Source organism: Sardina pilchardus, chromosome 9 (genome assembly GCF_963854185.1).
Source record: "Sardina pilchardus chromosome 9, fSarPil1.1, whole genome shotgun sequence".
NCBI lineage: Eukaryota > Metazoa > Chordata > Actinopteri > Clupeiformes > Clupeidae > Sardina > Sardina pilchardus.
The window spans coordinates 7013388-7030913 of NC_085002.1; the positions used below are offsets into that span (position 1 = coordinate 7013388).

General features: G+C 45.3%; 1 protein-coding gene across 2 annotated transcripts; it reads left to right on the forward strand.

Moving 5' to 3' along the window:
• Positions 1–3108: 3108 nt before the first annotated feature.
• cdk4 (cyclin dependent kinase 4) lies at positions 3109–17510 on the forward strand. 2 transcript variants are annotated; one of them, XM_062545479.1, is made up of 10 exons: positions 3109–3360; positions 4422–4492; positions 5104–5151; positions 5727–5941; positions 9665–9800; positions 12074–12241; positions 14532–14641; positions 15986–16036; positions 16150–16285; positions 16559–17510. In XM_062545479.1, the coding sequence occupies exons 3-10, from the start codon at positions 5122–5124 to the stop codon at positions 16634–16636; spliced, it is 924 nt and encodes a 307-aa protein (XP_062401463.1). In that variant the 5' UTR covers positions 3109–3360; positions 4422–4492; positions 5104–5121; the 3' UTR covers positions 16637–17510. The 2 variants fall into 2 exon arrangements, with proteins under 2 accessions (XP_062401463.1, XP_062401464.1); XM_062545480.1 differs by lacking the exon at positions 5104–5151.
• Positions 17511–17526: the final 16 nt, after the last annotated feature.

A 17526-nucleotide genomic window follows, 5' to 3' on the forward strand; every position in this document is an offset into this window, starting at 1 on the left:
TAGATCTGATAGATATTGCTCCTTAAACTACATGCTATGTAATGTCTGAGGTCTTGGTAGACTCCATTGCAGAGTCTGTGTTTGAACAACAGTTGGCCTGGAAAAGACCATACCTGACATTATATGGCCCAAGGGGCTGTTTTGTCATATGATTTGGCAGGTCAATTCTACAGAAGCTATTATGGATTTCTAACATGCCAATGACCAAATTTATTTTCAGGGCATCTGGATGACTCTTAAATATCTGACAGCACTTCCAACATTTCAGTCAGCAATTTGGTTCAGTGACTTAAAGGATGGACTCGAGATCAAATTGGCCATCATTACAATTCAGCCATTATACTGCCGTATTGCCATACGATTTTATTGTCCCATTCATCTGATCTGATTTGCTGAGGCACTTCGTGCAATGGCTGCATTTCAGCCTAATGAGAAAATTCTGACTTTGCATGAACCTGCTGATAAGGTGTTTCAATTATTCAAATAAAAAAAAAAATGGTTTTGTCATGTTGAAATGTCTGCTATATGTGGCATCTGCCGTTAAACTACATTAAGATGAATACACACACACAAATAAAAAGAGACACAAACCTTTATTAAACTATACCTCACATACTGAAATCTTTTGAAGACAGAACATTTCTTCCTGGAGGTCATTACACTGATCATTTTCAGCAGACGCCTGTGGAAATGGTGACACCTTTGTCACATACGCCACATTAATACAGACAGGATTGCTACTGGCCAGATTTATCCATCTGTGTGATATTCATTCTGTGCTTCATATTTCTGACCTATAGATCTATTTGACGTGTTATATGCTGAAATGCCTAATCATGACTGGGATATGCTGTACAGTATCTATTCATTGGCGTTCACTGCGGATCAAACCAGAAATAATTTCATATGCTGAATCTGACAGAGGAGGGTTATGCAAAGCAGTTAATAACAATTAAGCTGCATGCATTGAGATGATAAAGCGTTCCAGTTGGCAGAATTCAATTTATGAATGATTCTGTCGTCATCCTCCAGCCAGGCAGCCCATGGAGGCATTCTGAATGGCTGTTTTAAAAGCCCTAATGGGAAGCAGGGCTTGAAAAAAAAAAACCTGAAGGCTAAACTACTGAAGGCTTTTATAATTTCAGGTACTTTAAACTCTTGACAATGTTCTTTTTTTTATTTTAGGACAGAATTTTTTAGAAATGTACAGCCTGGTAACGTTCAAGAGAAATATATATTTTTTCTCTGTCTGAGAAAGAGTTGGATGGAATGGAGTTACTGCAGTAGCTGTGGCTGCAGTAACCCTTGGTCTGCCTATGAATGAACAAATTAGATTTAGGCTACCTCACATTCCTTCAGCAAGACTTCTTTTGGATGGGGACTTCATACGGTGAAATGACCATATTGGTTATACCGGCCCTTATTGGCTCTGATCACTTTAATAGGAGTAAAACGAAATGCACTATAAAATGTGTATGAGCAGAGCACTAATTGAGGCAGTTAACACTGCAGAAATAGCTTTGAAATGACAGCTCAAGCTTCCAACTGCCCTCCAGATATTTGGTCCTAAAACGGATCAGAATAAAAATCTTTATAATTTTAAAAAGATCGGAGTCTCGGGATCTGGATGTCAGGCAGGGAAGTGGTAGGTGTTAGCACGCTCCAGCCTGAAACTATGCCTAAATCTAATATTGCCATTTTTAAACAGGTTCATAGGATAGCAGTGGCAGTCCTCCGAAAAGGGGTGACTGGTGGGGATGAATCCCACGGACCCCAATGACTGGAAACACCACAAAAGCCACAGCACGATCCATTTTATTAAAGGGGATATTGAACTGAGTTCAGTCCGTGAGCAGAATTCCTGGCTCTGGCCCTAATCACAGACAATCATACTGGATCAGGCGCTGTGAGAATGTGTGCTTGTTGCCAAGAGGGAGAGGACACTGGATTTATAGGACCTTGCTGCCTGGTGTGGAACATCAACAGGTTCTATTGTGGCATGGGCAGCCATTTGAGATCAGTGTTCACCATGAGCCAGTGGGGAGGGTGCAATTTGAGTCAGTCAAGGATGAGTCATCCTTTCGAACCACTTTTGTTAGGTTACCTACAGAGTCAATTATATCAAGGGCCAGAGCCCCTGGGCTTTTGATGATAAAACAGCATATTAACTGCCATGCATGCTTTTGGACACATTTTGCAATTTTGTTTCGAGAGTAAAGCTTGAAAATGGAAGACTAATTTGGAAAATAATGGTTGTAGACTGACAAGTGTGGTGAAATGACTGGACATCTCGTCTTGTCTTTTCGAACTTTGGACTACATTCACATTTAGAAAACAAGTGATTAGCTAACTATTCAACCCAGAACCCTAGTCACAATGGCATAATAAGCCATTGTTTTTCCCTCTCAGATATTTATCATTAGCCAACTAGTAGGCCTAAGGTAGGCTGACAGACAATGATAAAATAAAACAATACCTGTTCATGCATGAAAGTGTCACATGGTACCTGAATGGTGCATGTGTGTGAAATGTATCGTTTCAAGGCGCTCCGTATTTCAACTCTTGACTCGCTTTCTACTTCAGACTGTGGGTTCTCTCAGCGAACCAGCGCTGCGGGTGAGCCTAGCAACAGAGAATGTCTACCAATCACAGCGAGTTGGTGTCTGTGAGAAGGGCGGGACCTCGTCCGCGGTCATCTGTTCATGCCACGGATCCTCAGCGTGCACTGGGGTTGGTGGATCCTCAGATAATGACAGTCCTGTTCAGATTTTTTGAAAATATGTATCTTCCCACGGCATGTTTAACATATTTTAAAATGTTTAACAGAATGCGTTTTTAATGTCAACAACACAATAGCAAAACAAGTTGTCATTTGCACTGTTTGCATTTCGAGGAAAGCAAAGATGATGTTGGCAACAAATAGACACGCTCTCCTACGACAACGCATGCAATTCAATCGCTTGATAACAATGTGTTATCGTTCCTTGCGTAAGCGGTTGTGCACTGCACATTAATTTCATGAACCCGAACACGCTATAATAAAAAGTTGTCCTGAATGGCTAAACGGAGGGAGCGCCTAGCCTATGTAGCTCCGCCCTTGCTGATAGGACAGGAAGCGTCTCCGCTTTATTGAGCAGAGGAGAAAAAGTAGACAGGCCTGAGTTACAGACAGTTTTTTCGCCAAAGACATCAACAAGTGTCATTGGAAGTAAACAAAATATACTTTACTGTGAGACTACATGCGAATGCAGTCTTACGGAAAACGGATCAATATGAAGAGATGATAATGTGTTTACATTTTTAATGTGTGGCACTGGCTACTCCTGGCTAGCTTGCTAAAAGAAAGCGAGGAGGAACGTGGTAAGTAAAGTATGTTGATGCAGTTAAAGTGTTCCATGTTCTCCAAAATGCGTCTAGAATCTTGCGTTAACGTTATCGACGTCGGATTGCTTTCCGAGCAGTTCTCTTCCTGGGTATAGATTAATTAAATTAAATGATTAATACAATTGCACAAAAAAATAGTCCCCAAACTCGATGATTGTGCTGAGAAGCATTTTGTATTTACCCAACATCTTCATGGTAGGTGTAGCATAAAATGTTAAAACAGGACCGAAGAATACATGACAACAGTGAGAGCATTTGAGCACTTTCTTAACTTTACGGGCCTGGTCGAATACACCAACGATTAATTAACAAAGGGGAAAACGCTCAGTGTGGGCACCACCACGTGTGAGGAAGAGGAGTTTCTCCTCGCCCGCACTCAATTGAGCCCTCATTAACCCTCCATTTGTTGACGTGTAGTTCTTGTTTAAATAATGAAAATGGGGAACATTTAAATTTTGTGCATCTTTGCATTTTATTACTTGGAAGAGGAATACTATGCCAAATCGGAACGTTTTGTATTTACAGGGATGGTTTTAATTGGCAGATTGTTTTTTTTAATTATTATTATTTTTAGAAACTACTAATGCAAATGATCGGATAGGCATAGCCATTTTAACTGATGTCAAACTGTTACAGATGCATAAAGCTAGCGCAGGAAATTATTTCAGCTTGTAAACATTCACGTGGGTTCCAGTTATGTAAGGTTTACACGTTTCTCCCCCATTCCCCAGTGTTGAAACAAAGTCGAAAATTCAGAGAATTCAAAATATGCATCAAAAATAAGTTTAGAACTAGCTCTACCCGGCCCCATTAACATGGCATTTCGTGTCCGTCTTCCCTTAGACAAGCCACATCCACAGATCGCATGTGTTTGCTGTTTGTGCGACCTTCCCGTTTGATCTGCCCACACAGTTAGCACAGTTGCGAAGTTCTAACATGCTAGATAGAACCGTCTGACGCCATAGGCGCTCCTCTCATCTTTTTTCCAGTCGGGTCCTCTTTTTCTCATTCTAATCCGCCCCCCAATCCATCTGCAGGGTGCCAGTGTGCTGTGTGGCTGACCTCAGGAATGTCGTGTTGACTGAACCCTTGTTGCATTGGATATCAGGTCAGATTCCAACCACCCACACACACAGTCACAGACACACACTCACTCCCTCTCAGCTCTCCTTCTCGCTCTCTCTCGCACACACACGCGCACACACACACACACACACGACTTGTCCCATTTCAAGACGTCTGTCACAACTCAGCTGAGCTCTTGCTAACAAGAGTCAGGGGTCAGTAAGGTTAACAGGGAGATGGGTATTAGAGCTTTGAGCTGAACATTAAGACAGGTGTAGGGAATGAGGTGCCATGTTGAAAGCTAAACACAATAGCCTTGGTAGCTTATCAATGGGCCCTCCGTTTTCCTTGATCCCCTAGCGTTACACTCAGGTTCCCTCATTCGTCTTCATCATTCAATCCTAGTAGAACTTTCTTCAGTAATGGAGTATTGTGATAACAATATTGCACAGTTGAATTTCGTTTTTGTCTGTAAATGTTTGGGCATGAAATGGTTGTGGAGTCTCTTGTCTAAGCCACTGGTGGGAAATCCCCATGGACTTCTGTGAGGCTATAACAACAGCCATGATGCGGCAACATCCTGGAAATAATGACTGTGTTTGTCCAAATGTAAATACTGTATGCTCTCTCTGTCTGCCCCCTTCTCCCCTTCAGTGATTCTTAATTGGCCGCATGGGTTGTCAATCAGCATATGCATATCAGGTATTCAGATTGTCCTATAAATCTCCACTCAACTCTGTGCATGAAGCCATCCAGTTTTCTTTTCAATTCTGTTAAAGAACAACTCGGTTTACCAACAAAACACTTCTATGGGGTTGACACTCACCCAGACAGCATTCTGCTAAGATTTGTAGCTTTTTTGTGTGGACATACCCAGTGTCTGCCATTCTCTCTCTCTCTGTTTCTCTGTCTCTCTCTCTCTCCTCCCACATCCTTTGTGACCTTCCCGATTCTTTCCGACCCCCCCCCCCCCTCCCGACACCACTCCCACGGCTTCCTCCCTTGCACATAGCCACTGACTGCCGTCTGCTGTCTTTCTGTCTCCCGTCACTTGTCTTTTTACTTCCTCTCTCTCTTTCTTTCTCTCTCTCTCTCTCTCTCTCTCTCTCTCTCTGGTCCACTCCATCATGGTCTTCTTTCTCCCTCAATCTCACGTTCTCCATCTCTCTTTCTCTTTCTTCCCCTTTGGCTGGTTGAGTCTCCATCATCATCATCATCATCCTCCTCCTCCTCCTCATCTTTCTCTCTGTCTTCCCTCTCTCGGTCTCCTCGGTCAGGCGATGGCTCAGGAGGTGCAGTACGAGCCGGTGGCCCAGATCGGCGGCGGCGCCTACGGGACGGTGTACAAGGCGCGCGACCGGGAGAGCGGCCAGTTTGTGGCGCTGAAGAGCGTGCGCGTGCAGACGGACCAGGACGGCCTGCCGCTCTCCACCGTGCGGGAGGTGGCGCTGCTCAAGCGCCTCGAGCAGTTCGACCATCCGAACATCGTCAAGTAAGGGATGCCTCACTCTCTCACACTCTCACACACAAACACACACACAAATGTGACCATCCGAACATCGTCAAGTAAGGGATGCCTCACTCTCTCACACTCTCACACACAAACACACACACACATTTGACCATCCAAACATCGTCAAGTAAGGGATGCCTCACTCTCTCACTCTCTCACCCACAAACACACACACAAAGTTGACCATCCGAACATCGTCAAGTAAGGGATGCCTCACTCTCTCACTCTCTCACCCACAAACACACACACAAAGTTGACCATCCGAACATCGTCAAGTAAGGGATGCCTCACTCTCTCACCCACAAACACACACACAAAGTTGACCATCCGAACATCGTCAAGTAAGGGATGCCTCACTCTCTCACTCTCTCACCCACAAACACACACACTAATTTGACCATCCGAACATCGTCAAGTAAGGGATGCCTCACTCTCTCACACTCTCACACACAAACACACACACACATTTGACCATCCAAACATCGTCAAGTAAGGGATGCCTCACTGTCTCACACTCTCACACACAAACACACACACACATTTGACCATCCAAACATCGTCAAGTAAGGGATGCCTCACTCTCTCACTCTCTCACACACACCCCCACACACACCCCCACACACACATTTGACCATCCGAACATCGTCAAGTAAGGGATGCCTCACTCTCTCACACTCTCTCACACACACACACACACAAATTTGACCATCCAAACATCGTCAAGTAAGGGATGCCTCACTCTCTCACACACACCCCCACACACACATTTGACCATCCAAACATCGTCAAGTAAGGGATGCCTCACTCTCTCACACTCTCTCTCTCTCTCTCACACACAAACACACACACAAATTTGACCATCCAAACATCAAGTTAGGGATGCCTCACACTCTCTCTCTCTCTCTCTCTCTCTCACTCTCTCACTCTCTCACTCTCTCACTCTCTCACACACAAACACCCACACACACAAATTTGACCATCCTAACGTCGTCAAGTCAGAGAGAAGGGGGTTGATTAATACACACACACACACACACACACACACTCACGCACACCTGTTAGACCACATCAAAATGTGGGAGAGACACTTTCTGACTGGTACCTACATGCACACACGATCACACCCTGGCATTCCATAGAGATCATCCCAATATTATGTAAAGAGGACCCACGCTTGTTCAGAAACACAGGTAGAACCAGGTTGCCCTGAACAATTTGCACGCAAACGCCTTCATGTACAGTCCTGTGTATCAGGATACGTACTGTATTCATCCTTTGATTCGGCGTCAACTTTCTCTTCTTTAAACACGACCCACCTCTCACCCTCCCGCTTGCTGTGTTTTGCTGCGTGCTTCTGGCAGCTCGCTGAAAGGAAAGGTCCTGTGATCCTGCAGGTATTTTCCGCCTGAGGTGCTTGACTCATTCCACATTCACCGGCTCAAAACCCCTCATTCATCGAAAGGTTCATTCACTCAAAATATCACGGCTGTCTCGCTCAGTTTAAACACAGGCTGCTGGTAACTCTCTCCCCTCTCATTCAACTTTTGCTGTTGTGTTCAGTTGCCCCTCAATTTTGTGTCAGTCACTCACTAAAATAGCACGTGTCAGAGTTTAAACTCGGCCTGCCGCTCACTTTCAAATGCTCTGTAATGCCTGACTGAAATTCTGTGTAGACGGGGGTTCTGTTGGTCAACCCCCCCGCAGTAGACCCCTCTGGTGACCGGCGGAAAACCACCTACGGCTTTCAGACTGCTTGCAACCAGGCTACATGCTTGGCTAGCGCGATGATCTCAGGGCTACATTTAGTTAATGGAAACCATGGTGTCTTCGTTTGCTGCGCTTTCCCTCGTCGTCACCCTTGTTGTGGTCGCTCATGCTCAAAGGAGATGAGCCAGATCTGTGGGGGTCGGGGTGTGTGTGATTGTGAGTGTGAGTGTGTGTGTGTGGGGTGGGGGTGGGGGGGCTTTCATTGAAAAGAGGGCTATTTTTGTTTTTAACAAAAAGAGCCGGATGCCTTGCAGTGTTGTGTTGCAATCGCTGAAATGCCAGCTCACAGGGCTGCCATGACCTTTAGCGTGGGCTAGTCTGTGCTTGGCTGCTGATGTGCTTCCTGATTAGTCAGCTAGCTCAGCTGAGCTATGCTCCGTTGCATTGTGCGGTGGGAGCGGTGACTGCTAGGTTGCTCTGCTTTGCTTTGCACTGCACAGCCTTTTCCCCAGCTGAACGTGAACATGTACAGCCATGTGTATGTTTGATTTCAAAATGACCCAAGTTTTGTTAAGTTTTGTGTAATCATAGTGAAAGTTAGTGGTACAAAAATGTGTAAGCAGTGGTTATAAGGACATCTTACCGGAGTCTTAACGAAGTTCACAAGTGAGGAAGGTCTTTTTTTAGACTTGTGGCTCTGCATTCATTAGACTATGTTTAACTAACTGCATTAAGCCCCAAGATCTGTTCTTTGCTTTCTTCCCGGACTTTCCCTGCTGTAGCGACTGCATGTCTCTGGTATTCAATAGCTGCAGAGAAATAGTTTCATTCCTGCCTAGTATGCTTCATGGCTTCTCCCATGCCTGGAATTTAACCATGTTGTTCTGACTTCCCCCGTGTGTGTGTGTGTGTGTGTGTGTGTGTGTGTGTGTGTGTGTGTGTGTGTGTGTGTGTGTGTGTGTGTGTGTGTGTGTGTGTGTGTGTGTGTGTGTGTGTGTGGTCCCTTTCCCACATGAGCGAGACATCCGGATGTCAAACGGGTGGCTGTATGTGGGAACGCAAAACTCGGGTATTTTCTTACCCGGAACTCACCCTACTAGCCCCCTAGTACTACTTCTAGATGTTACCCGGGTGCGCTTAGGTGGGAACGCAGCCGGCACAGTTCTGGGTAGAGATGGGGGGCGTACCGATGACGTATAGAAATGCGTCCTTGCAGCCTGCTTGCAGTGCGAGGCAGAAAGTACAAATTGCCATGGTAACGATAAACATTGACCTACGAGTATGAACACAGACGAGAACACCGGAGTACAGAAAACAGTGACATTTTGTTGTGTAGAATTCTACGTACAATAAAAATTTAAACTGCAATCACGTTGTTGTGTTTGTTGCGGGACAGGCAGGATTATCCTTGCAAACGTGAATAGCTTGAAGTGTTGTCGATTAGCTTGCAACTAGCTGTTTATTACAGTGGTTAGCAATTAACAGCTAATAGTTAACGTCGCTGTTATTTAGCATTGTTGCTTTTTGTAGGAGTTGGGAAGGAGCCTCAGACCTCTGTGTGCTGTTTATATTTCCAGGTGTGTCATTATTTTCTATTAATTTGTTGTGTTGGATGTTTATACCAGAGAGGGTTGAAATAGAGCTTTGTTACTGTGGTCCTGGCGTTAGCTATTTTTCCTCTATGCTAGCTCCCGCTGACTAGCGAGCTAACTACTTCTGTTGTTTCATGATGTTTTGGATCTGATGTAAGGTCGCATCACAAGCACAACAACGCATTTATTTAGCGTCATCTCCCTCCCCCTGCAAGTGCTGACATTGCCCCACCCCTCGCGGCTCCTACTCGGGTCAAGTGTGAACACAATTACCCGTATCTCACTCGGACATAAAGCTCATGTGGGAAACGTCCGTGTCGTGCCTCTACCCGTGTGAATATGTCCGGGTAACTTCTAGAAGTTATGTGGGAAAGGGACTTATGTGTGTGTGTTCGTGTTCTAGGCTCATGGATGTGTGTGCCTCCCCTCGGACAGACCAGGAGACCAAAGTCACGCTGGTGTTTGAGCATGTGGACCAGGACCTGAAGACCTATCTGGAGAAAGCCCCAGCTCCTGGCCTTCCAGCACACACCATTAGGGTAAGGATGGAGATCTACCAGCACACACTATTAGGGTAAGGATGGAGATCTACAGTACCAGCACACACCATTAGGGTAAGGATGGAGATCTACAGTACCAGCACACACCATTAGGGTAAGGGTGGAGATCTACAGTACCAGCACACACCATTAGGGTAAGGGTGGAGGTCTACCAACACACACTATTAGGGTAAGGGTGGAGATCTACCAGCACACACCATTAGGGTAAGGGTGGAGATCTACCAGCACACACTATTAGGGTAAGGGTGGAGGTCTACCAGCACACACTATTAGGGTAAGGGTGGAGGTCTACCAGCACACACTATTAGGGTAAGGGTGGAGATCTACCAGCACACACTATTAGGGTAAGGGTGGAGATCTACCAGCACACACCATTAGGGTAAGGATGGAGATCTACAGTACCAGCACACACCATTAGGGTAAGGGTGGAGATCTACCAGCACACACCATTAGGGTAAGGGTGGAGATCTACCAGCACACACTATTAGGGTAAGGATGGAGATCTATAGTACCAGCACACACCATTAGGGTAAGGATTGAGATCTACAGTACCAGCACACACTATTAGGGTAAGGGTGGAGATCTACCAGCACACTATTAGGGTAAGGGTGGAGGTCTACCAACACACACTATTAGGGTAAGGGTGGAGGTCTACCAGCACACACTATTAGGGTAAGGGTGGAGATCTACAGTACCAGCACACACTATTAGGGTAAGGGTGGAGATCTACAGTACCAGCACACACTATTAGGGTAAGGGTGGAGATCAACCAGCACACACTATTAGGGTAAGGGTGGAGGTCTACCAGCACACACTATTAGGGTAAGGGTGGAGATCTACAGTACCAGCACACACCATTAGGGTAAGGGTGGAGATCTACCAGCACACTATTAGGGTAAGGGTGGAGGTCTACCAGCACACACGATTAGGGTAAGGGTGGAGATCTACCAGCACACACTATTAGGGTAAGGGTGGAGATCTACCAGCACACACTATTAGGGTAAGGGTGGAGATCTACAGTACCAGCACACACTATTAGGGTAAGGGTGGAGATCTACAGTACCAGCACACACTATTAGGGTAAGGGTGGAGATCAACCAGCACACACTATTAGGGTAAGGGTGGAGGTCTACTGTATCTCTTTCACTTGCTCTCACACTTACACTCTCTCTCTCTCACACACACACACCGACAAATAATTATGCAACACATACATATACTCCCCCACATGAGTGTACGTGCATACACACACTTGACACACTCACACACTCACTCACATATTCTCACTCTCATCACACAGTAAGTCATGCTTACCAAGACCTGATGATCTACTAAGTGAAGCCATCACATGTGTGTACACACACACACACACACACACACACACACATTACCCCCCCTCTCATTTAGACACAGGCACCCAGTGTCTTATCTCTCTCCTAGTGCCGCATAAGCACACTCGCACCCTCACACTCACACATCCACACTCAGACCAAGAGCTGAAGATCCAGGCACTGGGGTTTATTGGTACCACGGTTTTCTATGAAATTTGGCACATGCTGGTACAAGGTCCAAAACACTGTTTAACCAGTTTTCCAGCTCACCTCTCAGATCAGTCTCCAGGCAGGAATTTTGTTTATAACTTTTGAACCATTTGGCCAAGAACCACTTTCCCCCTCCCCTCTCTCTCGTGCTTTCCCACGGATGGCCTGAGCTCACATGCAGTGGTTTCCATTTTCCAGCCAAATTCGATTTCCTAACATTTTGAATTTCGTAGTAAATAAATGCTATTAACATGTTGTGAACTTCGGAGAAAATAGTTGGATGAAAATTCTCTTGAGACTTCTGACCAAGTGTTTTGTGAGGATTCATTAGCTATGAAAGTAGTTCACTGAATCTGTTGGTGAAGACGGGAGGAGATGCTAGATCTTAGCAGCAGTGTTGTGTTGCAGTTTTTCTCAGTCGCTTTGGTACATTTCTCAGATCAGAATTGAAATTCTCAAAACTACCTGTTCAATCTTCAGATCATTGTGACACTTGTGCACATCAAAAAAGCAGTTTCTCATTCCTTTGATCAAGTTGCAGATGGCTAAATAGTCTCACCCCCCGCACCATTTAGGCATTAGTTTGTAGTATATGTAGTGCATATTGACATTGTGCATGTATACATAGGCTTGTGTGTGTGTTGATAATGTGCCTGTGTTCTGCACCTACATGCTGATGTGTGTGTGTGTGTGTGTGTGTGTATATCTCAGGACCTGATGAAGCAGCTGGTGAATGGTCTGGAGTTCCTGCACTCGCACTGTGTGGTGCACCGCGACCTGAAGCCTGAGAACATCCTGGTGACCAGTAGGGGGCAGGTCAAGCTGGCCGACTTTGGCTTGGCCCGCATGTACAGCTGCCACATGGCCCTCACACCTGTGGTGAGACACACACACACACACACACTCTCTAGGGCTGTGTATTGTCAATACACAAACACGATACGCATCACGATACATGACTGGCGATACAGTATGTCACAATATATTGCAATTTTACAATATTGCAACACTTCTTTTTACCAATAATGTAAAAAATGGAGCTGGAAACACAATTTGCTGAGTACCTCCTGGGCAGTTTAACATATAGATCATTATCGAAAGCACACTCTCCCTTCTCTCTCTCTTACACACACACACACACACACACACACACACACACACACACATACACACACATAACACACACACACACTCTATCTGGTATATCTGTCTCATACAGAGAGAGAAGGGGATAGTCTGCACACTGTATCTTGGCTCCAAAAAATGCTTCATTTATTTAAGAGGCAATGTTTCAATCAACAGATCTTCATCAGGCAAATATCAGTTCCTATTTGCCTGATGAAGATCTATCAATTGAAACGTTGTTTCCCCAACATTGCACCTGTTACAACATATTTTTGGATGCGCGCACCCGTCTCTACAAATATGTCTTACACACACTCACACTGTGCTCACGCTCACAAACACACAGAGATACACCACTCATACACACCTCACTCCTATATGCAGGAGGTGGGCTATTAGTCGATTGGTTTGAGCAACATGAATGGTCATGAGATGTGTGCTTGTGGACAGCAGTCTGGATAGAGATCGTATCTGATACGGAGCTGGATACGCTCTCATGGAGGGAGATTGTTTAGTTTTCAAATGAAAACGGAATAGTGTAGATGCTGCTCTCTGATTGGCTCTAGCTGCTGGTTGCAGAGATATGGGGCCGTGTAATGCATTTGCTTCTGCAGGCTAAGATGCTAATCTGTATGGGCAGTGGTCACCTTACTGTAAATGGACGACATGACGAGGACTGGCCTAAGGCTGGGCTTATAACAAAAACCACATGGGGGTTTACCGTCACACCTAAAATAAGCATGTGTGTACAGTATAAGGGGTGTAGACAAGGCTGTTGACATATTGGTTGTTTTTACGTGTTCAAATGCCACCCTTGTTTTTTTTTTGGGGAGTATTCTCCAAGATGCCACAGCATGATGATGATGATGATTACGTACTGTATGTGGCCTTGTTGGCACACACACACACACACACGCGCGTGCACACAGAAACACCACGTATATATATACTTCTCTGTGGTAGATTTCCTCACCGACTCACAGTTGCAACAGGCTTCCACATCCCAGTGCCCAGTTGTCCAACCACATGCACGAGTGCACGCCATGCGCTCACCAAGTTGCTCAGAAGAAGCTGAAGCTGAAGCAGTTGCGTGCAACACTTGAAGAGGATCTTCCCTTCTTATGCACACTACTCAAAACCAAGATCGGTGCACTCATCAGGGGAAGTTAGAGATGAAGTTAGATACACACACACACACACACACACACACCGCAGCGAGGGTGTGAAAGTGAAGAAAGCATGTGTCCAGCCACACATGCATGTCCAGTTCAGGCCTCACTCTAGCCGATGAAGTGAATTCAGCGGAATGTACTTGGAATGACGGCTTGCTACTAGTGACCAATGCACCCTCTCCATGCCTTTAAGCTTCCTAATGGCCTGGCCTCATCGACAGACCTAAGGGATGCCTGATGTGTGTGTGTGTGTGTGTGTGTGTGTTTGACTCCTTCACATGTTCACTAGCACACCACATACTGCCGATGCAAAGCTACTTCCCTTTAATTCACCAGGAAGTGCAGAGTGCTACCCAGTGAGGTGAACTGTGTTCAGTCGCCACTCTGGCCATCGCCAGTGCAGAAAGGAGTTTCCTCCACGTAGAGGACTCAAAGGCCGTCTCCTTCATGCAGGAGAGCTCAAAAGCAGTCTCCTCTCATATGTGATTAGTTGGTTAGCTACTAAATCAGACCTTGCAGTGTTATTTTAGCGTTGCTGTGTCTGCAATGAACTTTGCCCAGTTACATTTCCATGCAATATCACAAACAAGCCGTGATTTTATCAGTAAAACTGCAAAGTGGCAAATCAGAGCGGACCCAGCTGAGTTGGGAAGTCAGATGGAAAGTGCTGTGTCAGTCGCACTCCCACTTCATGTGACGGACGTGCAGCAGAACACGAGGATCAGCAGTAGCGTCTTCACCTTCTACTCTTCATCTCTCTCTCTCTCTTTTCTCTCTCTCGCCAATGTTTATCTCTGTCTAACTCTGTCTGCCTGCCTGTCTGTCTGCCTTTTCCTCATCCCCTGGTCTCCCTCCATGCTTGTCCACCCCAGGTGGTGACGCTGTGGTATCGCTCCCCGGAGGTCCTCCTTCAGTCCACATACGCCACACCCGTGGACATATGGAGCACAGGCTGCATCTTCGCCGAGATGTTCAGACGCAAGTGAGTGTCTCTCTGTGTGTGTGTGTGTGTGTGTGTGTCTGTCTGTGTCTCTCTCTCTCTCTCTCTCTCTCTGTGTGGGGTGTGTGTGTGGGGGGGTGTCAGAGAGAGAACTTCATCAAGATTAATATCAGCGTGGGAACTATCTGGTTTCGAACTACAGTGGCAGTAAATCAGCTTGTGATGAATATTGCGGTAACAGATTGTAGCAACGCGTTTGTTTGCTGTGAAAAACAAATCTGTTGCTGGCTGCACTCGTCTTTGTCTGTCGTTGAGCACTGTGGGAGTGTGCACAGCATAAGACGGGGACTTAATTTCCATCTGAAGCAGACAACAAGCTCATTTGAGTACTGTGAGTTTTGGTGTTGTAGGGAAGACTTAAGAAGAACTGGCACATTGGCACGAAGATTGTTCTCATTATGTTTTGTCGCCATCATGTGGTGTGCTTGGTATTGCATGATATCATAAGGTTGAAAGCATGTCTCCTTTTTTTGAGCAAGCAGTCTTACTTTTGTATAGAAAGACACTATAAGGCAGCAGAGTTAAAGGTCCATGGTGGTTACTTTTTTGTGTACTGTTTTTTTAGTTTTTTTACGGATTAGGCCTCATTCATATGTGGAAATAAATCCAATATCCAATCGGATATGGGACTGTAGTCTAAACAGGCAGATCGGATAACCCCTGTCATTTTCAACCTGCGCTGGTGGAAAATTGGAACTGCATCAAGGTCTGCTGGTGTAAAGATAGCCTTGGACCCCTGAATGTGTGTAGTAGGTGCTTGTTGCAAAGTCTTCAGTGCTTATGAGTGTCTCATGGGGGAGGGTATACACTGGTCCGAAAAATAAATAGGGCTGCAACAATTAACTGACTAATTGATAAGTTGTCCACTACTAAATTATCTATTAACTAGTTTGGTTATTGGTTTTGGTTCATGTGATTATTTAAAGGGAATACCTCAAAACTCTCAGATTGCAGTGTCTTACATTTGATTATTTGAGCTTTACTCCTCAGTGACAGTAACCCAAATATGTTTGGTGTGTGGACAAAACAAGGCATTATGTGGATCTCCTCTTGGCCTTTGGAAAACCTTGATTGACACCTTTTTTCACCATTTCCTTACATTTTCTATATCAAACTACAAATTGGTTAAAAAAGAAAACAAACAGATCAGTTGACTACTAAGAAAATGCTCCTTAGTTGCAGACAGCCCTAATAGCAGATTTGCATGAACCAGACTGAACTCATGGCACTATGAAACACTTTTTTTTAATGTGGATTTTGTCCAGACGTCATTTGTCATACGTGCCATTTCTCTCTCTTCTCTCTCTCTCTCTTGCTCTCTCACAGACCCCTGTTTTGTGGGGAGTCAGAAGCAGACCAGTTGGGGAAGATCTTTGAGTAAGTAGGCCGTTTCTGAAAACTGGGCTGACAGCATCTTGGTCTTCTGGGTAACCCCAGTGTTGTGTGTGTGTGTGTTCCTGGTCCTTATTCACGTGTCCACTCCCCCACAGCGTGATTGGTCTGCCATCTGAGGAGGAGTGGCCTGCAGACATCACTCTGAAGCGCCACAACTTCAGCCCCCAGAAGCCTCGGCCGTTCACCGACTGCGTCCCCGAGATCTGCAGCCAAGGAGAAGACCTGCTCAAGGTGAGGCGCTGACCTCTAGTCCACTCTTAACACACCTGAGCGCACCTGGAGTGACGCTCCTGGTGCCAATGCACTGACAGTCTTTTTTTTCTGGTTGTGGATCTTGACATCTGTGTTAGGATTTGAATGTCTATCCCTTCGATCAGTGATACTGAATCCGTGAAACTAAATTGACTCATGATATTCTCATTCACTTGGTGTTGGTAAAGAAAGCTTTAACCTGACCCCTCCACCCTCCCCTCATCTTATCTTTACCTCTCCCTCTCCACACAGAAAATGCTCACCTTTGACCCCCTGAGAAGAATCTCGGCCATGTCTGCTCTCGAACACGACTACCTTACAGAGGGTTAACACCATGGCACCCGTTTTATTTTTTTATTTCACACGTGAGGACGACCGGTAAAGGGATGATTTTAAAAGTGTTTGTGTGTGTTATTTTAGAGGTGCTCCTGAAAGGGCTTGATTACCTCACCGACTGCGCTGCAAGAGAATCATCTGGGTTGTACGCCACATCCGAGCTAATCCCATACATTAAGTGTCAAATCCCTATGGTGTTAATGTGGAGGTGTTGTATAGTAAGTAAGCTGAGTCTTCAACTGCCCATTCCTGATCAGGTGATCAACCTTAGCTAGCTATCCCTTGCTTGTCACATCATGACTGCTAGTCTGAGATGGCAAAACTGCCATTCATAATTACTTGCCATTTACTCAGATTAGTGCCATAGCTAAAACAGGAAAAAGATGTGACGAGCAAGGTTACGAGTGTTTTGTGAATCGAGATGTATTGCTTAGACTGGAGATGTCCAACTAAGTCAACCAACGTCTGGAAATATGCCTTATGTTACCAGGTATGTACACTTCCTTGAGGTTTGAATGTTTTTCACCGTCATATGGAAACCGACTTCCCGTAGTCTTGTATTAATGTGGTACATTGTAAACTGAGAACTATTTTTTTAGCTCAATCAGAAGTATATTTTCCAAGGGAGTGGGACTTGTTTGTTAGACTGCTCACGAGAACACACACACTTGCCTACCCACAGTAACACAGGAAGTTGCGGATAATGGAGAGAAATGGGAGTGTTGCCCAAATGATTGACAAACACGTATGCAGCCTCACTTTTCCTTATGGGTCATTCTCTCAGTCACTGCATCCCATTGTGTACAGTATATGTGATGTGGTGATATTCATAAAGAATGGAAACAGAATAAAGCTGCTAAAACCTGAAGCATTCACTCTTGACT